We start from the raw sequence: 24,661 nt of genomic DNA on the forward strand, positions 1-24,661 counted from the left end.
CCCCATTCTTAAGGTTTGAGGGAGGTAAACAAACTCACCACCGCCCTGTCCAAGGAAGAAAGCTACAGACTGAGCATGCTCTGAGAAGGCTGCTCGTCCTGATTTAGTTGTGCTCAACTGTAAGGAGAATAGTTCATATTTAAGAACAAACTAAATAAATTATGGATCCATTATCTGGTCTGTATATCTCCTTTCATGTCTCTTCTTTCACTGTCATTCTCATATGCCTCTTTCCTGTCGTCGTCGTCGTCGTCGTCGTCGTCCCCGCCCCCCCCCCCCACGTCTTTTGTTCTCTTACCCATCTCAATTTCAATTAAATTTCAATTTCAAAATGCTTTATGGCATGATAAAATATATTCTACATTGCCAAAGCACACATACAACAAAACAAATCAAAGCATATTGCACAGAGACAAATGAACAACAAACATCCCAACAATAACGAACAAGCAATGCAGTAACAATGAAAAGAAATGAACAAACAGAGACAATGATAACAGCAACATCTCTCTCTCTCTCTCTCCAGACAGCTGACAGGTAGTGATAGAGATAACGTATCAGTTTAATGTCTCGTCAGCATAATGCACTTCAGTTAGCCAGTGCACAAAACAACTTACTGTGGCAAAAACACATACACATCATGCTTACATAAACACACACACACACACACACACACACACACACACACACACACACACACACACACACACACCTGCTCTCACAGGTGCATTAAGGAGAGCAAGGGGGAAGGAAAGGCTTGATAAGCTGAGAAGGACGGAGCAAAAAATAGGGAGGTGATCAGTGAATAAGGAGAGAGGGTGCTGTCTCCCTACTAAATAAAGCACTAGACTTGGTGTGTGTGCATGTGTGTTCTGCTTAGACTAGGACCCACGTGGGCAGGGCAGTGCTCTCCTCTGAGACGACAGGCAGCTCCACACTCACCATCTCATCAGTCATCAGTATCCATCCTTCCTCTTAGTCATTCACGCCCCCATTCATTTGTTTGTCTTTCTTCTGCAGCCGTCCATCTGTTTCTCGTGTCCTATCTATGGGAGCTTGCAACCTCCCATTCATCTCTGTGGATTTCCCTAAGTGGACTGAACTGATCATTGCTTACCTGTGGAACCCTGAAGGAGTTGGACACAGACATAACTAACTAACACTGGGCAAAGGTAAGACAAGGTTAATTTACACTCTGTCTTTACTGTTAGGAAAGATCTAGCATTGGATCAAGACTATCAAGAAAAAGTCAGACTCGATCAAATACATCTATGAAAGTCTTGATCTGGCTGGGAAAGATCCCATGTATCAATTCAGTAAGCTTGTGGGGGGGGAAAAGTACAGTATGTCCATGCATGACTTTGATTAAATGTACTAGTGATGACATGGCAACATCATTGTGTTTTATAGTCAGGATGGTTTGATCTTTGACTTTTTGACTGGTGAGTTCTTGGCCCAGATAAATCACAGGTGTTCCCCACTGAAGCACGCTCCAAGGATATTTAGTTACCACTCACTGCTCTGTGGTCTGTGATACTTAACCCCTGTTACAAACTCTAATAAAGCTGCGTCACTCTGTCTTTTTGAATTGATTTAATACGTTTATAATACTAGTATTACCGTCTTCTTAGTACCTAATATATCGCACCTTCACCTTCTGTAATCATTATATGACCACTTGGATATTGTCTGGCCATTATGACTAGTCTGAACCTTGTACTCTTTATTGCTGGTTGCTTGTAATGTTGCTGATCTAGCAATTTAAAATGTGAAGAGGACAGATAACATGATTGGTTTCATTCCTAAATGTGATACAGTACATCTGAAAATACCTTATATACAGTATGATCTAGTGTGAGATCTGTGCCATGGGGCTCAATCTGGACTCCAAGAAGCAGCTTGCCTGTCCATAAGTATTATGTAATGTAAGGTACTGTAAATTAGGTAATGGACCTTGTTGAACGGGGTCTATCCTGTTTTCCTTTACAGTATATGGCAAAGGGCATAATCAGGAAGCAATGCTCAATCAATCACACCATGTTTTCTAATCTATCAGTTATCAGGCAAATGGAGAGAATTGCAACAATAAAAGATAATCTGCACACTGCCACTTGCAAGGTAAACGTATAGGCTGATTTATTAAAGCAACGTTTTGGTCACACAACGTTCCTGTGAGTGTTTGCTCAGAGGTGTTTTGCTGGTATACAGCCATTCTGTGAAGTGTGAACCATCAAAGGTCACTGTTTTCTAGACTCCAGAGTCTAGACTCTGCAGCCAAGCTACAGTACCACTCTCTATGTGAAGCAGCCGTGTTCTGTGGCGTTTGTGGATGTTTGACATGGAGAGTTCCATAATGCTACAATCCGTACATTTTATGTATGTTGTCTCTTTTGTAAACATTGCTCCCCCCAGCCAAAGCGCAAGTAAAGACTGCACAGTATTTTAGATTGATGCAACGTACAGGCACAAGTTGATAAGTTCAAAGCAAATATAGCTTACAGAATTGATGAGCTATATAGCTAGTCAATTTTGACTCATTTAGTTCTCAGCCATCTGTGTAGAATGATCAGCATCAGGAAAGAACTCTGTTGAGCAGAATGTCATCATGATCTCAGTCACAGCATGTCAACACATAACATTAAAAAACATCTCAAATAACAATCAATAAATTACATGCATTAACAGTCATGTCTTTTCATATAAGCTTCTAATCTAGACAATGGTAAGAAAAACAAGTCAAGCACAAACGTTTCTGCCTTACAAGCATGTACATGCTGAGGAAGGCACAGGGCCAAAACCTACATTACATGAGCCTGGTGGAATTGTTGTTTAAAGAATCACACCCATTGTCAATGGCATTTAATGTTTGTGTTGCCACAGATTTACTTTTTAATTTAATTTAATTTGGCGGACATTTGACCTAATTTCTCCTTTCATTGTCAATGGCAAATATGAGACGTGTGGGGACAAAATTATGTCATATTTGAGGCAGACCTAATTTCCCCTTTCATTGAATTGAACTGAATTGATGTGTTTGGTTAGCCGTTTTGCTCGTCTACATATGGCGTAAAATTTCCCTTCATTGTCAATGGCATTTAATGTTTGTGTTGGCACAGAATTGTCATATTTGGCAGTCATTTGACCTAATTTCTCCTTTCATTGTCAATGGCAAATATTGAGACGTGTGAGGACAAAAGCTGTATATAGGAGGCGCGGCTACACAAAGTACACTTGTGTGAAGTCACGGGCGTCCTATCATCATACATCATCACATTCCGGCCAATCACAATTGGCGTCCTCCCTTTTCTGTCCTCACGTATCCTCAAATCCATAGTATACACACATATCTATAAAAGCACCATGTCTCTGTACCTCTGTACGTCTGTAATCCATGTAACTCGATTACTGTTCCAATTCTACACACGCGTTCCACACAACCACATGGAGTGCAGTGCCTGGTCTCAAGTAGGTCGGACCCACAGTTGGCCAGAACCACCACAAAAGGCCTTTGTGCCCGGGCTCGGGGCAGGGTCCATGTCCAGGCTCCATATATGGAGCTGGCCTGTTCTGACATCACAAATATGTCCAATATGTATTTGGGCATGTCTGACAAAGAACTCCATACACAGTATGGGCATAAAAGGGACACATACAGTACAATAACTGCAGGGGTTGACACTAAGGTCATGGCATGGACATTTTACAATGTCCAGTGTAAAATGATAGGTCAAATTTGAATTACCGTTCACTAGGCTGTACGATAAAAGATGTACCTCAATTTCTATGCTAAATACCTACACACAGTAGCTATGAATGACTATGGATTCACAATTGATATTTTATATTTTTAAGTGTAGCAACAGTGAAAACAGCACGTCATAGGTAAACAGTGCTCTTATTTTCAGTTCACAGACCAGACCAGAGCGCTCTGGCCACGTTCAGGTGTTTTATATTGTGTTGTGTTCTGAAAGCAACAAAGTGGGCAACCCTTAGTGTCAACACCTGAACTGGGTGGGGCATGCTTTCCATTCCAACTTGCATTGTTCCAAGTAGGCCAGTGCCAAATGGGCATACACAAAACTAAGCCAATCAAATCATCACTACAGGGTACACACAAACACACAAAGCTGGGCATAGTAGGGGCTAGCGCCCCTCAAAAATAAATCAGGTCAGAATCAAGTGAGTGCCTGCCAATCCCACTGACCTTAGACCCAGAAGGACCCTTCCAGGCAGCACCAGGGCTGTTAATGGGTTTTCATCAGTCTGCCAGCTGAGGGTCATGCACTAATACCCCAAGCATGTGTTTACTGTTAACTAAAAGTAGATGTCCAATGTGTTGATTCATGTCTAGATGCAGTAAGATATTCTGTGGTTAAACAACCGTAGTTGGACAGGTGGCTCTGTGGCTATATTCTAATCTATTCTAATCTAGACATATTGAGGAATATATTCTTACCCAGAGTTCATAAGAAATATAGAAAATTTACTAAATTTACAAAATACACGTGCAAATTACAAAATGTATGCGCTATCTAGCTAATCAGACTATCCTTACAAGTAAAAATGAGAAAAAGGCAGTACACTCGTATAGCCACGATGCTGTATATTTATTATTATCCAACGTTTCGACCTTTCGGCCTTCTTCAGGGAATAAACAAGCCATAGGACAAACACACACTAATAGGGGAGCAACAACAGGTGGACTCCACAGGGGGTGTGGTCGTCATCAGGAAAAACCAATCAAGTGATTGGGAAGCCATTTTGAGGCAAGTAACAATGCATAAATACCAAATATAACCAGAATAGATAAACATTCAATGCACAAGAAGTGTTTACTGTTTAGCTATGTGCAATAATAAATACATTTTAAGTCATTGGTTAAATATTTGCAATAGCATTTTTATATTAATTTAAGAGATTTAAATACATTTAAGAAATCATCTAGAAAAAGCTGGGGAGACAGAAGGGAGTACTACACAAGGGGTGATATACATAATCTATTGTCCTTGTGGCAAATACTATGTGGGCAAAACCACACGTGCCCTTAAGACCCGTATTAGTGAGCACCGCAGTGCCATTAGATGTAAAAATCTAATTTCTCCTATTGCTACACACCTTTTAGAGGCTGGCCATCATATCTCTGCTCTCCGTTACATAGGCATCGAAAAGGTTCCTGCCAACAGAAGAGGGGGTGATCATGACAATAAAGCACTGCTGAAGAGAGAATCCTACTGGATATCAACCTTAACGTTTGCAAACCTTTTTTTCAAACCCATTCCCCTCTACCTGTATCCTCCAGTGTTTACTGCAAATATAATTCTTGGCTTCCCAATCACTTGATTGGTTTTCCTGATGACGACCACACCCCCTATGGAGTCCACCTGTTGTTGCTCCCCTATAAGTGTGTGTTTGTCCTATGGTTTGTTTATTCCCTGAAGAAGGCCGAAAGGTCGAAACGTTGGATAATAATAAATATACAGCATCGTGGCTACGATTGTGCGGCCTTTCTCAAATTTGTACTTATTTACTGCCTTAGGCCAGCACCTCACCAACACTGGTGTGTGCCCTTTCCTGTTTTGACTATCCTTACAAGGCAATGCTTTATGAAGAAAAACACTAAATTTGTAGAGCATGGAAAGAGGATGCCAGCTCAAAACGAGGGCAATGTTTATATAATTTTTTTGTATCAGATCAGTGGGTTTGTGAATATGATCGTGCAGAAGGCATACATAAAGTTACAGTAGTACATCAATCATATTATGCAAGTTACATTGTGCAACTAATTCTGGATTTTTACAGTTTGAATGCAGTTTATTTATTTATTGTTACTTGTCCTTGTTCAGGGCTCTGACAGCTGAAGGGGAAAAAACTCTTTGAGAGACACCAAGGACTTTCCAGTCCACATTGCCACAAACGTCGGGTACTGGGGTGGTATTTGTCCTTCATAATCCTTTTAGCCTTATTCAAACTCCTGCATCCGACTCACAGATCCTGAGATGAAGCTCTTCTACCGTACCGTACCGTACCATACCATACCATACCATACCATAGTGATGGGGCAATTTACCCTTTGTTGACTAGTTTTCAGGTTTACTCTGATGCACAAATGTAGGATGCTCTGGATAAGAATGTTATTGTTTGCTAAATCTAAAAATGACTGACATGACTGGCCTCCTTCTGCTGTCGGGGCAGATCTCCTTGGTGATCACAAGGAGGATTGGAAGTTTGGAACCATAAGTGGGACTGTGAATGCAATCCATTCCAACTTTAATTAATTTAAAGGCAATCTTGGATGAAGATACAGATGATTTGAAGGTTACTAACTAAGACTATGAAGTCTGTCTGAACATGGATGCTGCAGGCCTTGGTGTAATCTTGTTTTTAACTTAAGTGGAATTGATCTAGAAGTGCTAAAAATAAACCGGATGCTTTAGAGGACATATTGCATGTCGTACATTTGTGCAAACTAATGTGACATAACTTGACGTACGTGTGTGTGTGTGTGTGTGTGTGTGTGTGTGTGTGTGTGTGTGTGTGTGTGTGTGTGTGTGTGTGTGTGTGTGTGTGTGTGTGTGGACTATCAGGACTATCATTCGGTAATTTTATACTCTGAAACTGGAACCGTCTCTTTACAGGCTCTGCATTGGGTGAATTAAGATTCCTGTCCAATTTAAGGTCAAATCAGGGTTAAAATAATTAAGGAGAACTGTGGAACAGTGTGCATCTGAAGACATGGTGCTATAAACCTTTGAATGTGATCTCATTGAGATGAAAGAGTAGTCTTATATATTGTGGGTCAGGATCTAAATGGGGTCACTGGTGGGTCCCCATGTGACAGAAATAGTGACGTTTCCAATGTGCTCGAGGTCCAGCAGAGATAATTGGATCACAGGCTGCAAAGAAAGAGCCCTTTCGAACTGCCATCATGCCGACATGAGAATCATGGGTTTACATTAAAGCCATTAATCGCATCTAAGATTAGCTTAATCCCTCATAAACTTGATTTATATTTCATTGCATGTCGTTCACGTGCTTGAAAGCAATAGATTACACCTGCACACTGTGTATTTGCTCGGAACATGAGTATTTTATTATTTAATGAAGCAACGTTTCGGTCCCTCCGGACCTTCCTCAGGCATGATGTCGTGACGTGCTGAAATAGTCGAGCATACGACAAAGTATAAATGCTAAATGTATAGTACACATTTAGCAGCTGCATAAAACAACTCTCTCTATACCACCATCCGAAGGATGGATGAAGGGAGGGAAGGATGGAAGGAAATAGAAAAAAAACTAAACAAAGATTGATATTGAAACCACTGAAACATGCATAGACAGATGTGAGTGTGAGTTTTGTATGTGGGTGGGTGAGAGAAGGGAGGGGAAAAGAGAAATGGGTCATCCAAGACTCTGCAGTTGCATGAGGAGTGGGCTGCAGTGACCTTTCCCCTACATAGCACTGAAAACCACTGGCTTATATAAGAAGTGTGTACACCGTAAAGTCCTCATTGTGAATTTAACTCAGTAGTGTGTGCAAACAAATGAACAGTGTACGATGCAGTTACATAAAGTATCCGCGCCAAATGCTATTAAATACACAGTTCATCACTTTGCACTGGTGTATGGAAAAGAATATGTTGACACCACTTTTTCCCGTCACTGTATATGTTTCTTTTCCCTTTTTACCTCCATTATGATGAATTCCTGTTCTGTTCTTTGGCTAGAAGTGTCTATTTGTACGTCTCTTTGACATAAAAAGACTCGCTCACCGTATAGAAACTAGAAGTAAAACCCCTTAGACTGAGACTTAAGAAAATATTCTTTTATTTTATCGTGATCATAAAGTGCTCTGTGCTCAAAGTGCAATTATAAAGCAAACGTTTGGGTCCTAAGACCTTCGTCAGTGCTATATGATTTTCACAGACAAAGAACTTGCTCTTAAAGAGCTCCAAAACAATACAGCTCAGGTGCTGAGAATTGCTAATTACTAATTGATGACATCACCAGATGGTGGGGCGTGGACATTACAGAATAGATATACAAAATCACACAGATATATAGGAAACAAGAATATTGCATACATCACATTGTAGATGTAGACAGACTTATACAATCACTTTTTGAAAATAACTGTTTCCTTATAGGTAGCACTGGAGGGAGAGATCTTCATTCAAGCCACCAGGATTGACAGACTGTAAATAGAAAATCCATCTAGATTCAGTTTGAAGGAGTTTAGTGTCTAAATCACCCTCTTCTAGATTTCTTAATTTCTTAATCAGAGTCAAGCCATTTTTTGGGGTACCCTCTTTCAGGATGCAATAATGCACCCTGTTTAGCAAATTTACATTTTCCAGTCCCATTTCTTCGGTTTTAATTTGGCTTTAGTTACATTTTGTAAACTAAAATCTAAAACATGGAGGCAAAGTGATGAAAGTCAAAGTCTAAATTCTGAACTGAATGGCTTGCAATAGGGGGCGTTCTAACACATGACATGCTGTAAGGTTCTCTAAGTCTAAATGCTTGGGCTGGTGGTGACAAACAGGCTTGCAGCTGGCCTTGTTCCCAGGGAAATCCACTTTATCTGCAAGCTAACTTTACTCAGAAAGTTAGTTTGTAGGACAACATGTGAAAGCACCTCTTCAGACTCCACCTCAAACCTAGCACTTCTTGTTAACGTTTCTGACGGATTAAAATGTAATTGTACAAATAAGTTAAAGGTGCTCTTGTTTGAGGGGCTGCCCGGCCTGCATCCAGCCCTCGCTCGTCTCATTTATAATTATAGAAAGCTAGATAAAAGTGTACACTACAAAGACATCCAAGGGACCATCTGCTGGGAAATTGGTGTCGAGGCTAGCGCACGGCTGCAAAAAGATCGGAAACGCGTTGCCGACGCTGCAAGTTGAAGCCGCGCGTGAGCGTCATTTCCATCCACCACCAAGAAGAGACGCCTGCTCTAGGTGTTTTCTTTCTTGTGTCTAGATGTACCCAATGTGTGACCAAGTGAAGGTCTGTGACTGTGTGATCAATCATGATCATCTGACACCTGGAAAGCCGGGAGTTCTGGGCCGGGGCATGGCCGTACCCCCATAGCTCCCCCTGACGGACCGCCCTGGTGAGGGCCGCGTAGCGGCGCCAACCCTATTACATTTACATATACATTTAAGGCACTGTAGTGTAGTGTAACTCAACAGTGACAGTGCAGAATTTGAGTTTGGCTGAGCAAACGGCATGCCGATCCTTGGATCTCAACATAACATCACTATTTAATCTGATGGGATACATGACAAAAACTGTCTAGTTTCACCTACATTTCAACACAAAAACTAATATTTGATGGGACATGTTTTCCCAAAAAAGCTGCTGTTATCTAAAGCCAACAGGACTGTGATGATAGTGGAGCCGTTTATAGACTAAAAATGAGACAGAAGGTACGTACGTAGGCTGGCAGGAATAAATATTTTACATAGAAGCTGTTGTGATCTAGAGAGAATGGCCCACATTATTTCACACAAACACATATTGTGAATACAGACCAACAGGCCATTAGAATAAGGACGTTTGTTGAAATGTGTATGGCTGTTCTCTATTTGTACTGCACACATACAAACAAGTCAACTCTGCATGGATTAATATTCCTTTTTATGAATTATTGACCTAATGGTTTGATATTTGAAGACATTTTATTTTCTTGAAATAGTTTCATTGAGGGGCGCTAGCAATATGTAACAATTCCCCATGGGATGAATACAGTTCCACCTCAATCAGAAACTGATCAGAAATTAAGACATTTGTACAGCCTAAAAAAAAGTATAGTAATAAATAAGTCATAAATAAATAAATACCAAAAATCAAAGAAAGTCCATAAATTGCCATTAAATGTAGTAGTAGTAGTAGTAGGATATGTCTTTTTGTCCACCAAACAATGCATTCTGCCCTGGGTATCATCCTGCCAACATATCCATTATACCATTCCAACATAGCAGCCATGTGTACAAATTGACCCCAGGCCCAGTGGGGGATATTTGTGGCCCATGATGACATCATCTCCCTATAAGTATGTGTGCACATAGAAACATGCTGTCTGATTCAACTGATTTCTGGCGAGTAATAGTGTTACGGATTTGAGAGTATATCAATCGCTCTATCTCCCTCTCTTCCTATCTGTCTATCTCTGTCTTTTCCCAGAAAGGTGACCCGTAGGCCGTAGTTCAGTGACCCTGCTGAGTGCTGACAGACAACATGACCAGTGTCAACTCTCCTGCCTGTTTGCTCGCCAGGAACCACTTCTACAGAAGTATGGAAATGCTTGCAAACACACACTATTTTTACATTTTGACCCTTGCTCTGTATTCATAGACTACGTGTGTGTTTGCTTACCACTTCACCCCTGTGCCAATTAACTATTCTGATCATTTTCTTAAACCTTTCAAACCCAGTGTTTACCTGAGCCTGCAATTCCACAGCTGATTTGCTCTGTAAAGCCACAGTCGGTCAGTCTCTCTTGTCTTTATCTCCTATTTTGATCTGTAAGAGAACAGCAAACGTGAATTTGAACAGAAGGTTCCGTATTTGTTTGTGAGCACGTGTAACACTCTGTATCATATGCGGGACGCAGGGTGGAAGGGGATTAACGATGTCACGCCACAAGCACTGTCACGGTCATTGCGACTCAAGACAAGTAATATAGGACCCAAAATGCTGAACAGACAGGCAGGCAGGAGCAGAGACCGTCAAATTAAGGTCATTATTATACTGAAAACAACGGGAACACCATAACAACATGATCAACATCTATAGTCAAGCAGAGAACATAAGGGACTGAGGGTTTAAGTAGACACAGGATCACAATACACAGGTGAACAGAACAAACAATCAACACTGGGATTGGCTAGGAGACTAACAGGACACAGGTGGAGAAAACTAGTAATCACAAGGAGGTAAGACAGGCAAACATAACTAGGCAGAACAGGAAACACTAGGGCATCAGACTTCAGTACATAATAAAAGTACACAGTATACAGATTATAGTTCATGACAATACAGTTCGTGACAACAAGCACAGAGGAAAAGTAGAATACAGGAATGCATAAATGATGTGCAAATGTCCTGCATGCATAGTACTACAACATAATACATTCATGTAGGCTATACATGCACACCTGCATGCTTATAAATACATGCAATAAATATACAAAGATATGCACATATATATTTGCATGTAAGCACGTACTATAAATACATGCTTTAATTATTTTTATATTTATTGAAATGTATTGAACATTTCATTCTTTAACACAAAATATGTACATTTTACTGTATGCGGCATGTTGATATCCCTACCCCCCACCCCCGTCAAGGTCATAACAATGCAAGTAGAACAGAAATACAAAGACAAAAACAATACAAGACGGTAGAAATAGTTAAATTAAACTGGTAATGAAAGGACTAATGTAATGAATATAGTAAATAAATAAATAATAATAAGGTGCCTATAACTGTCTACTTACTGAAGGCCTTCAACTAGAGATCGCCCAGTGTCAGATTTGGTGTGTAACAGATTGTACAAGGGAATATTAATTCAAAGTCAAAGTATACTCTCTATACGAACTCTATGAAAGGGCCGGGTCCAAGTTGTATTGAACATTTCTGGCACAGGATGCCATCCTCTACACCAGACTGAACAAAATACAAATATTTAAAATATAAAATTATAACAGCTCTAGTTAAAATTAAACTGGTTTTAATATCTTTTGCACATTTGCTTGTGCATTTGCTCATACATACTGTAGCTAGGTTCTCATCCTTTTTTGGGCAATATCGAATATTCAGGTCCCTTACAAGACAGGGAAGCACCATAGATGACTGGGAAGCACCACTGTAGGAAGCTCTATGGACCTCACAGCCCTGTGACATGACATTGACCATGATACTGACATGATACGGCCGGCCGACCGACCCATTGGGCAACTTTAATAGTATAGGATATTGTGTGTACTAGGCTACTACTGTTTATATACAGACTATTTCCTCATCTGCAAAACATGCACGTACTGTACCTCTGAACAAACATGCATTAGACAATTGGACTCGAGTCATAGTGACTCGACTCGCATATTTGACGACTTGCGACTCGACTCGGACTTTGAATGTAAAGACTTGCGACTCGACTCGGACTTGGAAGGTAAAAGACCAACGAGACTTTAGACTTGACTCCGACTTGCTAGCCAATGACTCCCGACTCGTGACTTGTTTTGTTTCCGAGCATACGGTATTTGAATACAGCGTCGGTGTGCAGCGCAACTCCACTCGCACACTAAGGCAAAACCTTTATTTTCACCACACAGCTGCAGTAGATTGAAAAGTTGCTTCCTACCTTTGAGTTAGTGTTGCTGAAAGACACCCAGATCCAATTGTATATTCCATATTTCCATATGTACTAACTAAGTGTGAAGTTGTGTCTGTAAACTAGTGTCAACACGCACACAGTGACAGTTGTGAGCATGCGCAGATTGCACTGCCTCTGCTCCAGCGTACAGGGACAAAACGGCCATTAGGGGGAGCCATAGTACAGTGAAATACAGTGGGGAATATCTATTGATTCATTGATTGAATACTTTATTGGCAGAAATGTAATCGGTATAGGGTACAGTCAAACACTGATCAAAAAGGGATCACTGAAAAAAGTCCTTGCTGTCTTGTTTCCATTCGGTCCTGGGTAATCAATTCATAATCATGACAAGTCACATGACAAATAACAAAATTCAAATTCTAGACTTGACACAACCTTGTGACTCGACTTGTGACTCGGCTTGACTTGCCCACAACAGAAAGACTTGGGACTCGACTTGGACTTGGGACCAAATGACTTGGGACTCGACTTGGGACTCGGACCTGAGGGTTGGATTGACTTGGGACTCGACTTGGACTTGGGACCAAACGACTTGGGACTCGACTTGGACTCGGACCGGAAGCGACTTGAACAATTGTCTCAGACACATTATAGGTAAAGATTTCTCCTTGTGGCAAAACGGCATTTCCATGAAGTTGATAAACTGTTTATTCACAGCATTCATCTGTGCACGTGAGAAAAAGATTTCCCGACAGAGAAATATAGCTTTTAATCTGCTTATGTTTCAATTTCATTCAGCACCATAATCACAAGGATTGTGCTTATGGTGTCCTGCACAGGCAAATTCAGCGCTGGTTAACAAGGAGTATTTATTTTTGTTTTAAAAAGTAGCTGTTATTATATGGTCCGCCTCCCTCTCTCTTGCTGGCTACCTGTGTCTGAGCACGTAAATTGCATTTGGTTGTTTTTCAAAACCAAGTGTCAATGTTGTGCAGCCTAACACACACACATACATTAACTGTATGATTTCAGGTGTATACAGTACAGTACAGTACAGTACAGTACAGTACAGTACAGTACAGTACAGTACAGTACAGTACAGTACCGTACATGGACCCCCTGGGGACCTCCACATGGTAATTCTGTCATTTCTCAACCGTTTCCAACACCGGGTGGCTCGCCGGAACCGGCTCGGCCCCCAGGGGACCAGACCCCCAGGGACCCCCATGCGGTAACTGCAATTTCCCCCACACGGCTCACCGGAACTGGGCCAGCAACCTGCAGGTCTGGAAGTTCCGGGGACCCCCACATGGAGTTGCACCACTTACTTCACACAGGTGTGATTTTACTTTATAAAGTGTCCCTCCCCCTGCCCCCCCCCTCCTCACTCTCTCTCTCTCTCTCTCTCTCTCTCTCACACACTCAGACTTGTCTCCCAGTCCAGAGCCAGTGAAACCAGTGTTCACCAGTCAGTCAGTCAGTACAACAGACAGATGTCCCAGTCTCAAACAGAGGCAAGTTACGGTCTGGCTCACCTTCTCCACACCACCTGGTAAGAATACACGTACCGGCATACACCAAATGTGATAAGAATACGTGTACAGGCATACAAAACAAATGTGCAGTCTGTTAATCACATGCAGGAACCTCCTGGTCCCATGTCATAATATAGAATATGATTAATAGGCGATTCATGTTTACTCAGTGCTGGAAAAACAACTCACATTTTTTAAAGTAAGAAATACTCTGTTACAAGGTAAAGTCAGGAATTCAAGTATTAGTATCAGAATGTACTTAAAATGCCAACCGAAAGTATGACGTGAGAGAAAAATGGCCACTGTGTGAATATAGTCAATGGCAAACACAACATTTATATAAGCAAACAAAACAAAAAATAGCCTTCTGATTTCTACCATGTCCATTACCAGGGTTTCCAGGCGGAGTCGGAAGCAAAGGATTATGGGTCAGTGTGTTCCTTGGCTCCACCTCGTCCGCTCGCTGCCCCTCCCACACCAAACCCCCCGGTCCTGGCACCAAACCCCCCGGTCCCGGCAACCAAGGAGACAAGTAGAAGAAATTAAAGCACTTCATTGTTTGCTTCACAGACAGATGGGGAGTTCATGATGTCATTAAGAACGGTTAACTTAACCTTTTATTTGGCATTCTTGGTTGCTCATCAGAACACCTTGGGATGTACTGTCACCTTGGGATGTCAACTAAAGAGGACAGAACTGAGAAACTGTTAAAAAAGAAAGAGACTAGACTGAGAACTGGTACTTGTTTGTTGATATACATTCAAAATAATTTTGTGTTTAAGATTTATTTTGTTTAAGACTGTTTGACTGTTCTTTGTGTCATAGTTGGCACGTGGACCAGACCTGGTGAAAGAGAGAGTTGCAACACTTGTTCTCGTGGGACCCGGATATTTAAATATTTAAGGGGTTGATATATGTGAGCATGTCTCAGTTTTAATGTTGAATATCAATGGGGTTCAATGCAGTCTACACAGCTGTCTGGAAATATTGGTTGCTCGCTCCATTACTTCCCCAGTCTGAATGGAAAACTATGAGAGTGATGTAGCCTGTACTCTCTCAATGGCGTGACGTGGTCTGCGACTATCTGACAGCTTCTCAAAGCCCTTGGGTGTAGTTTGTCCTGGCCTGACCTCTATACAAGAAACGGCTTATTTGCAACACACAGACTACAAACAAACACTACTACAAACATTGCGAACCCCACCCAAAGACTCTCCAAAGGATTTATTATAAGTGTTTAGTTTGTTAGTTTTTTTTTGGAGTCTAGACATTATTTCATGGGATATTTTCAATGTTCTGTTTTTTATTTCTTGGTTTGTCAGAACTCTGCATTCCTCTTTTCTTTGTTGAACTTGACTGAAGATAGATGTGAATGTGTTCCTTTCTGTTTACCACATCACCACTATACAGTATATAGGGCCACTATAAATCCTACAGATTTTGTCCAACATCATGCAAATCGGTACACATTATCTCTATAGTCATCTGATCAAGACGGATCTGTCTGATTTTTCATATTCCATCCAAATTGGCTACGATTGCCATCTGAAGTTTACATGTCGGTGCAATAACTTCATCTACAGATAACAGATTCCACTCACCTAATAGCCTGGCCTAGCCAGTGTGCTTTCTGGTCTATAGAGGGGCACGCGCGATTGGAGCAACCACTGGAGAATAATGATTGGTTCACCGATTGGTAATTGATTTAGCATACTGTAATATATGGAGTCTGGATATGAATAGATTATGTCATGGCATCTTTTCAGTGTGTTGTTATTTCTTTCTTGGTTTGTCAAAACTCTGCATTCCTCTTTTTCTTGAACTCAACTGAAGATAGATGTCAAAGTGTTCCTTTCTATCTGTTATGCATACATTTCCTCTCTTTTTCTCTCTCACATGGTACACCAAGTTAATTTACCCAAAACAATACAATTCTAGGGGGGGGACACAGGGAAAGAAAGTGAGAATGAGGAAAAAAGGGGGAAAAGAAGACAAGGTAGAGAGGGAGGAATGAGCTGACTTAGTGTAATGGAAAATAGTGGAATAGACAGTGACGGATATGGCCTAATATACAGAGACAGAGAAGAGATCCTTTCCATCCCTGGTGTAATGTACGTCACTGACTGAACACCCAATGAGCTGGAAAAACTGCTGCAGTAGGTGAACAGGCGTCCCTTCAAATGGGACCGGGAGCTGCAGAACAAATCCTCTTTTCAACCTTTCAGCTCCATCATGCATGGAAGCCATTTTGAACACCTATTGTTTGTTTTTCCTCTCACTTGCTGCAATTCAATGGGGAGATATAGAGAGATGGACAGAGGGAGAAATGAGGTGAACGGGCAGCGGCACAGTCATGCTTACACAGGCCCATTCTACAGTACAGGGAAATGCATGTCAGGATTTGTGATAGATCTGTAGTCAGCTTCATGATGTGAAGTTTGCAGAATTCTGCAAATGTTGAGTTTGCAGAATCAACTGCTTGTAAGCTGTTAAAATTGTTCAACTCTGAAAAGTGTTTGTTTTATGCTTTATTATGGGATGGGTTGGGATGGGATGAGAACCCCTATTGTTTGACATGGTACGGTACATGCAGCAAAAGTTGCAACAAGGTAAGCATCTGTTACAGAACAGCTGAGATATCACACTTCTCAACAGGGAACCCAACACCAAGACATGACATCAATCATTGGCATTGATTGCTACAGTAAACATGCACACTTTCTGTGTACTTTCAGCATGGTGAAAAATCATCGCATGCATCTTTCATGCCAGCATGGCTCAAGTAAGGTTTATAAACCAACCCAGCAAGCACGTCAGGAACCTGGACGAATTAGTGACGTCTCGTTTGAGGCCATCTGATCACGTTCAAACCAAGACTAGTCAGATCTGGCCCAGAATATCACCTGATTTCAACCAACACAAATTCTGCCCACTAAGACGGACATCCCTGGATGAATCAGTCTCCGATCGAGGTCAGATCAACTTAAGTCATATCATAACTACCGGTAGTTAGATCTGGCCCAGAAGAAAAGTATATTATTTCAACTGGTGAAGACGGCTGTGATCTGGCCTAGTCCTGAACGTCACCGGAGTCATCATATCGTCATTTGGCTTGAATTCACTGATGATCAGGGTTCATTATGACAGAAATGGTATTTAAGTTATTGCTCTAAAAAACATCTGTCGGAACAATTAATGTACTAATGGCTACCCTAAATGTACCCTTTCATTGACAGCAAACAAGAGGGATAATTAGAATTAGTCTGACATCTGCGTAGGAACTGGGGAGATGTGTAAGTATAGAAATCTGAATTGTAGCCGGGTGAATGTTGAGTTGGGATTTACTTAAATACTCTTCCTGACACCATGCCAAAAGTTGCATAACTACAAACCAACTGACTATGCAGCGAGAACAAGGAGAGGAGAGAGTGAGAGAGAATGTTCAGCACGCTGGGAACAGTCTCAGAAACCATCCCTTTGGCAAACAAGCATGAGTTTCACTTCCTGCCACGTGGAGTGAAGCCGCACTGACACATCAGATCCACATTATCCCATTAAAACCGTGAAAGCATCTGTCATTTAGCAATGGTTAAATGATTCATTCACAATTTTATACTGCTGGATATACAAAAATAGCAGACATACAAGCTCGTAGCGTGGCACAAAGTGATGCTATGACCTTGTAGATCTGCTATTCTTGAAAGATCTTGAAAATGTGTGCAAATGTTTGAATATGTTCTTTTACAGTGAACAGTTTCAACTCAAATCTTCACTTCTGGGTGTCCCTGGAACAAAATATCTTAAGATAGGGGGGGGGGGTCCGCAACCAAATACATATACTTTTAGGGTCCTTGCCATTATTAGTTTGAGAACCACAGACATCGAAACATACGTTTTTCATAAAACTGTTAGCCGTTTACTATTGCAGTCAATTGTCAAAAATAAATACAAAGAAACAGATCTTAGGCTGCAGGTCTACTTTATTGTAACTGCAATCACAGGGTGACACCAGTGAAAAACAATGTTTTAACAAACAGACGTGTTTGCACCACAGTGTTACCGAGACAAAGACAGTACAAATGTAAAAAAAATTATCAACATGGCGCTCATCGTGTCGTATTCTCTTTTTTTGTTCATTTTATTTTTTCTCTTTTGGCGATAAAAAAAACACAAGGTTACAAAAACAAAATAAACTAGTACGGCAGCCTGTTCTACTTGGTAGTACAAAATAATAATTATGAACGAAAAATGGTTGTAAACGGGACTTCATCCCGCCACCTAGCGTTGGTTGGTCGGTTGGTTGGTCGTGGAACGGGGGTGGGGGAGACGGGGAGGTGGGGAACGGGTTGGTGGGGAGGTTGGGATCAATCTCAAGGAGAGGCGGGGCCTCCCGACTCGCTTGATTCGCTCTCCTGGCGACGCATCACCATCTCCCTGGCAACACAGGAGATCTGGCCATTTGTTACCACACCAGGTTGACCCCCTGCCCTGAGAGAGAGAAAGAGAGATGGTCAGATAGGATAGGGGTTAACTGAAAGAGTGTGTGTTTGCACATGGAGTGGTGACTGAATTCTCCTGCCATTTAAAATAGCTCTACCTGTTGTGTCAATGTAGAACAATCAACAGTTAAACACAGAAATAAAGAAAGTGAACAGATCAAAAGGACCAAGGAAAAAAGGAAAAACAAAAGTAGTAAGTAATTACTAGTATATGGCAAGGACAGAGGACAGGTTAAATACAATATGCTACAGTGTCAGCTGGTACTAATAACTGCTCATGTAATACTAATGTGCATATGAGAACATTTCACAGCAGTGCGATATATTGGTGGCGGGCCAACACAGCATAGTTGCCCCGTTACTTGACTGAGCAAGCTGTATTCCATTGGATGGAAAAGTACAGCTCTAGTTTGGTTGTTGGGCAAGCTATCATCATTAGTATTATGCAACCGCACCCCCTGTTTGACAGGGTAGGAGCTAGCAGAACAATTACAGGCGTGTTATTACTATATTAGGACGTTGGCAGATAGGGACATTGACATGCAGGGTAAGTTTAACACACCACAGAATCAGGACTTCTGTGAACTTACTTCTGCAGTGCTTCCTCAGTTAGGGGGGTCATCCCAGGTGTGTTCTGCTTCCCAAAGAAGAAACTGGACCACCAATGTCCCGAGTCTTGTTTGGGGAGAGCTGAAGGCCAGACAGGTCAGTCAGTCAGTAACATTCAGCAGGACCGTCCGCAGCTGTTCTAACACACTAAAAGCTACAACTGCAGGTCACAAAGAAGGGAAGGGCTGCGTATCTTGACACACAGTATATGACAACTGTCAGATATGCAAATACACCACAGCTGCTGTGTGTGAGAGTCTGACAGTTTAAAGTTAAAAGTAATTTACTATAAGTTTGTACACAGACTATAGCCTATATAAAAGATACATGTACAGTAGCATATATTTTGTCCCAGAACCAAAGAAGACGTGTGTGTTATAATATATGTGCAAATACATGTTCAAACAAAGCCCTGTGTGTTGGCATGAGCCTTTTTCATCTGCTAGTCAGTGAGAGAATGATAACTGAGCATTCCGTCCTCGACCTGATTTGGCTGCAAGCTCGGCTCCATGCCAGACTAGACAGTAGACACTCTGAGTTGTCATTCAAGCCCAGAAAGCAGGAACTCCCTGCCTCCAGATTTAGGCTTTAGGTCATGGCTGGTTGCCAAAAATAGGTCAGGTTCTTGAAACTGTGTTAAACAGTGTCCGACTCCCAATATCAGCTGTATTTAAGCCATATTGCATTATGCCTTAAGATCGATGCCATGTGGTGAAAATAGCTGATCTACAAGCTCACAGTCACAATGTGTCCAAGAATAGAGATGCCAGGTTGAAAATGTAAACACAGTTGGTCCCGGAAGGCACCGTCTCAACAGATATTATTCAAGCCAAGCAGTGGGTTTGGACTTTGGACAAGAACTAGTTGTAACCAAATACAGGTCAGGAACATTGCTTTAGCAACGATACGATGATGGGCGACATGTGTCATGCAGTCAAATTATCTCACAGTATCTTCATCACAGTGCCACTTTTAGAACCTTGACACCGCTCAAACACTGAGCCAGTAGTTAAAAAGGCCTGACTAAACACTCCTGGCCCAGTATTTGACTCTAGTCCAGCTGGCCCTCCAATAAAGCTATCCAGCATTACTGGTCAACTCACTGGACCTAGACTGGCATAGTTGGGGAAACTCATCTACTCCCAATGAATTCTATTATCATTCCATTATTCACAAAGCAGTGCAAGGCTGCAAGCATGACTCACAGATATTATGTTAGCTATATACTGTATATTACACAATAATATGGTAGTAGTTCTCTCTCTCTCCCTCTCTCTAGCCTTTCATATTAAAAAGCATAAACTCACTACATCAATGTAACCCACGTACCTTTGACTTTATTTAATAATTCTGAAAACTGGTCCAACAACTAAAGTCCAGAATATAAAGTTTCAGTGTATAATACAGACATTGTGTGTTGTGGATGCACTCAACTAATTTTAATTGTATGTCTCATACAGTGACAAATAAAGATCTTATCTTATGTCTATAGTGAAAATAATCTGTTATTTTTGGCTAGCGATGCGGTTGTATGACAAAGTATTATTGGGCTCAAGGGGGAGGGAACTTTGACATCTGAACCCTACACTTAGTATTTGTGGAATAGAAAAATTAATAAAACACTTTTGGGGATTTTACTCAACTGTCCATATATATACACACATGTACCACCTAATGCCTCTTCTATACTTTGTTTGCGTGCTGGTTTCACACACCAACAATAGCAGGTCTACATACAAGCTCTGAGCTTGTGGATGTGCTAAATTCAGTGTGTGACCTGATCCGCAACAAAGTATAAATCAGGCTTAACAAGAAGTAAACCAAACCTCACCACCGCTGAAAAACACACACCTGGATGATGAGGGATGACCTCTCCGGTGTACTCCGAGCTGCCACAGGAGCTACTGCTGGAGGTAGAGCCGATGCGCCCTGCAGAGCAAAGATGAGAGGGAGAAGGCGGTCAATGTGAAATACAATACAAAGGCATGTAGCAGGGAAAAACTGGACGCCCATCACTTTCATATGAAATTCAAGCATTGTGGGTTTGAATTCATGAGAGGGTTATGCTATCAAAAAGCCATTAGCTCCGAGATATATGCTATCAAAAAGCCATTAGCGCTGAGATACGCAACATAAGAGCTATAGAGGCAATGTATCCCCCTGTGATTCACTCAGGTGGGTTGCTACTTGCTACTCTATTTTAGGACACTGATGAGAACCCAGAATGTTCTCCCACTCAAAACAACAAACACAAAACACACAGGCATCATTATCTTTTCATGAAGCCTTCAGTCTTCGCAGTCGATTTCCTATAAGAAATGCCTGAATTGACCACCGATAAGAATGCAAGGAAGGTGTAGTTTTATGAACAGATGCCCTCCTCTGGGATCTGATTAATTAGTATGGCAGACCTGAGGTTAAACTGGATTTAGTCTCTCTATGTCTACGTGAACCAGGTATACAGGTGAGGACTTGGGCGCCCCCAAACACCAGTTATTCAGAAGATGCACTCTCTACTTGTAAATGTGATTCATGTTGTCAACTTCTGTCTAGCAAATGCATTTGGAAACATTAGTCTGCCTGCCATGGCATTACAACACCACTGTGGCTGAAGTGAAGAAAGATACCCACTTCGGTAGTAGTCGTTGGTCGCCATGAGAGAACCGCCTGCAATGGCTGCCATTCTAACTGCTGTGTGCTGTGCTTGATGGAAACTAGAGGAAGGAAGAGGAACAATGAGTTAAAACAATGAAATACTTCCAATAAAATAAATTATGAATTTACTTGAGATGTCTTATGTTCCATTATTTAAAAAAACAGACCCATTTGTTTTCATGATTCTGTTCTCTTACAGTTTGGCTCAAGAAACTGAGGATGTGTTATTGAACCATTAAAATACACACTATACATACAGTACATACATACATATTATTATTAAGGCTGTCACGATACTCAAGTTGCCGCGTATCCAAAAATAATTGAAATTGACGTTTCATACTGTGTAACAAAATTACAAGCCATATTGCGATTGTCACGCTATTTAATTATGTTACTCCCGCACAACTTGGCACAAGGTGCTGTTGTTTATCTGTGTATTCCACACCGGCGAGAGTTTCTGAAGCACTAAGCTAGATAGAACGGTGTTGTTAGGGCATAAAACACAAAGTATATATTATGAATACGTATGAAGACATTTTATTATATTAGTTATTGCTCACAACTTCAAATACTCTATTGTCTTCCTATATTGTATTGTATTTTTAACATTCATCATCTATACTAGATAGCCTAGATTTTTTATTTGTAATAGTTATTTATTGAGAAACACGTGTTTTTCTTTACAAATCAAGACTCACTAGCCTAATAATTAAAATCGAATTGTGAGCTTAAAAAAAAGTCAAATTGAAGATTAGTGTGCACACACACACACACACACACAGTCCTGAACTAATCAATTAATGACGTCACGTGTTTACATGACAGAAGAGACTGCGACAGTTATATGGATAATGGACTGATGATGTCATCACAGCATTCCCACGCTCATAGCCAAAATATATGAAAAACGGATATATGAGAGAAGTCGAACACATTTAAAAACAAAATGAGGTGTGGAACACGATGTTGTCAATGTCTGGGTCAGGGTGTGACTGTGACATTCAAAATAAAGACATAGCCGAAATAGATCGAGGCATTCAGACATTGTCAACGATGTAATGTTCATCAAGTTACAATACAATACAATACAAAAATAACTTTTTAAATTACGGTTAAGATTTAGTTGCTAACATCTTCAGAGTAAATTACTGGATCTAAACAAAGCACCCCCGGAGGGGACAAAAACAAAACAATAACCTCTAGGCTCGACTCTAGCTAGCATCCATAAAGGGCCAAGCAAGCGCTGTAACTCCATAACAGTCGTTCAGTTGTGGCATGGAAAGAGGCTATATCCGCTTGAGTTAGAACGACAAAAAAAAGATTCAGAACTGCTTTAAATATAGGCTATGTCAGTTCGTATGATGGCATCGATCTCAGAAAATACTAGCCGATGTACAAGCTCACAGCTCAGGGCTTGTAGATCGGCTATTTTTCAGCTTTGCCTTGCCTTCCCCAACAACAACAATAACAACAGCGATCAGAAACAATCCACCATCTTCTCGAGTCCGACTCCGAATACAAAGCTCACCTTGGGTGACCAGATGTGCCTCGGTCTTCAGTCGCAGCAGCACCCAGTGCAACCGGTACAACTCTGTCGGCGAGGCTGGGAGGAGGAAGGGGGGTAAACGCTAGGCGACGGGGCCCATTTGAAAATAAGTTTTGGGTAAATGTAACCCTCCAAGGTACGCGCTCGGATTCTGCTCCGACGTGTCTTTCTATAATGTGCAGAGGGCTTCCACTGGTGCTTTTATACGAGAAGATGGAGGTGACGTCAATATTTCTTGGGGCGGAGCGAATTCAGCGCACGCGCTGACCTAGTGAGAAAACAAAACAACAGAACTACAGTAGGCTACACACAACACCACAACTCAAATGCAAATAGCGTAGACCTAATATTTCTCCAGGAATATTCTGCATTATTCTTCTTCTGGCTGCAACGTGTCACTTTCCACTTTACTTATTATTACCGCTTTGGCCAATTACACTTGTATAAACCGTTATTACACATGATGTACATGGCATTGGTCTGTTTTTATTTGTATTGGCTAATTGTTGTACCTTTGTTAATTGGGTCTGTTGCGACAACATCTACCACTGTACATACTTTTATGTACTTTTATGACTAAAACTTCTAGAATCTTGTTGTGGAAGAATGTAATAATACTGTAATAGAACAATATGAGTTGGATATGCAGTTAGAATCGGCACCTGACTCGCTGAACTATCTTTACACCTGGGGAAAACTGAATCCATTCTTTTTGGATCAAATAGTAATCTCAGCAAGGCAGATGGCTTCTTGGTTAGAGTGGGTGACAATATTATCACACGAAAAGATGAAATTACCTATAGGTTCCATCCTGGAGGAAAATCTTTCCGGTGATAAAATGGCCAGCAACGTAATAAAAAAAGTCAACCAAAGAACAAGATTCCTACAGGATCTCCTCACTGGTCAACAAAACACCTTGATTCCTTGAAGACCACAACAGCCCTCGTACAAGGTTTCTTTGACAATGCCTGCTGCACCTCTTGGTACCATAGCACCTTAAAACAAGGCTCCAGACCTCCCAAAACAAACTGATCAGGCTACTACTTGGCCTCACTCCCCAAACCCACCTCACCCCTGCCCACTTTGACAGGCTGGAATGGCTTAGGGTTGATGACAGAGTATGCATCTTACAATGGGTCTGGTCCACAAGATTCGCTACACCTGGCCTGGGCCACGCTCAGCGGTCCAGGCACCTTGGTTTGTAATCCAGTCTGGCAGTGTGCCTCGGGTTCGACTCCCAATCCCGACGGCCTTTACCCCCCCCATCTCTCTCCCCATTTCCTGTCAGCCTACTGTCAGCCTATCCCTCCATAAAAAAATAAAATAAAGGCGAAAGCCACAACAAAACGCTACACCACCAAGATATACCCATGTACCTGTCTAAATACTTCCTTAATGTCAACGAAGTCCACAACACCAGAGGGAGTTCAACAAACCATGTGCAACCCAGATTCGGCACAAACAA

The 24,661-nt window shown here is 41.4% G+C and overlaps 2 protein-coding genes across 2 annotated transcripts; one reads left to right on the forward strand and one right to left on the reverse strand.

Moving 5' to 3' along the window:
• The first annotated feature begins 885 nt into the window (after positions 1-885).
• LOC308316176 (uncharacterized protein) lies at positions 886-15,592 on the forward strand. The gene is made up of 4 exons (XM_080764611.1): positions 886-1,172; positions 10,186-10,294; positions 13,776-13,901; positions 14,278-15,592. The coding sequence occupies exons 2-4, from the start codon at positions 10,240-10,242 to the stop codon at positions 14,418-14,420; spliced, it is 324 nt and encodes a 107-aa protein (XP_080620737.1). The 5' UTR covers positions 886-1,172; positions 10,186-10,239; the 3' UTR covers positions 14,421-15,592.
• Positions 15,593-17,846: 2,254 nt separating this feature from the next.
• Positions 17,847-23,313, reverse strand: ppdpfb (pancreatic progenitor cell differentiation and proliferation factor b). Its single transcript, XM_080764175.1, has 5 exons — positions 23,179-23,313; positions 21,624-21,706; positions 20,844-20,921; positions 18,974-19,073; positions 17,847-18,372 (listed from the first exon to the last, which is right to left on the reverse strand). The coding sequence occupies exons 2-5, from the start codon at positions 21,673-21,675 to the stop codon at positions 18,255-18,257; spliced, it is 348 nt and encodes a 115-aa protein (XP_080620301.1). The 5' UTR covers positions 21,676-21,706; positions 23,179-23,313; the 3' UTR covers positions 17,847-18,254.
• Between the last annotated feature and the right edge of the window lie 1,348 nt (positions 23,314-24,661).

The sequence above is a fragment of the Protomyctophum bolini genome (genome assembly GCF_963924005.1).
Source record: "Protomyctophum bolini genome assembly, chromosome: 5".
NCBI lineage: Eukaryota > Metazoa > Chordata > Actinopteri > Myctophiformes > Myctophidae > Protomyctophum > Protomyctophum bolini.

What these genes read in the sequence shown, in the direction of transcription:
- ppdpfb (XM_080764175.1), bottom strand. Translation starts at nt 21,675, where the DNA reads ATGGCAGCCATTGCAGGCGGTTCTCTCATGGCGACCAACGACTACTAC. An exon ending in GGTCATCCCTCATCATCCAG is followed by an intron (nt 19,074 to 20,843) that starts GTGTGTGTTTTT and finishes TCTGGCCTTCAG; the next exon opens with CTCTCCCCAAACAAGACTCG. An exon ending in ACTGAGGAAGCACTGCAGAA is followed by an intron (nt 18,373 to 18,973) that starts GTAAGTTCACAG and finishes TCTCTCTCTCAG; the next exon opens with GGCAGGGGGTCAACCTGGTG.
- LOC308316176 (XM_080764611.1), top strand. Translation starts at nt 10,240, where the DNA reads ATGACCAGTGTCAACTCTCCTGCCTGTTTGCTCGCCAGGAACCACTTC. An exon ending in CAGGAACCACTTCTACAGAA is followed by an intron (nt 10,295 to 13,775) that starts GTATGGAAATGC and finishes TCACACACTCAG; the next exon opens with ACTTGTCTCCCAGTCCAGAG. An exon ending in CACCTTCTCCACACCACCTG is followed by an intron (nt 13,902 to 14,277) that starts GTAAGAATACAC and finishes GTCCATTACCAG; the next exon opens with GGTTTCCAGGCGGAGTCGGA.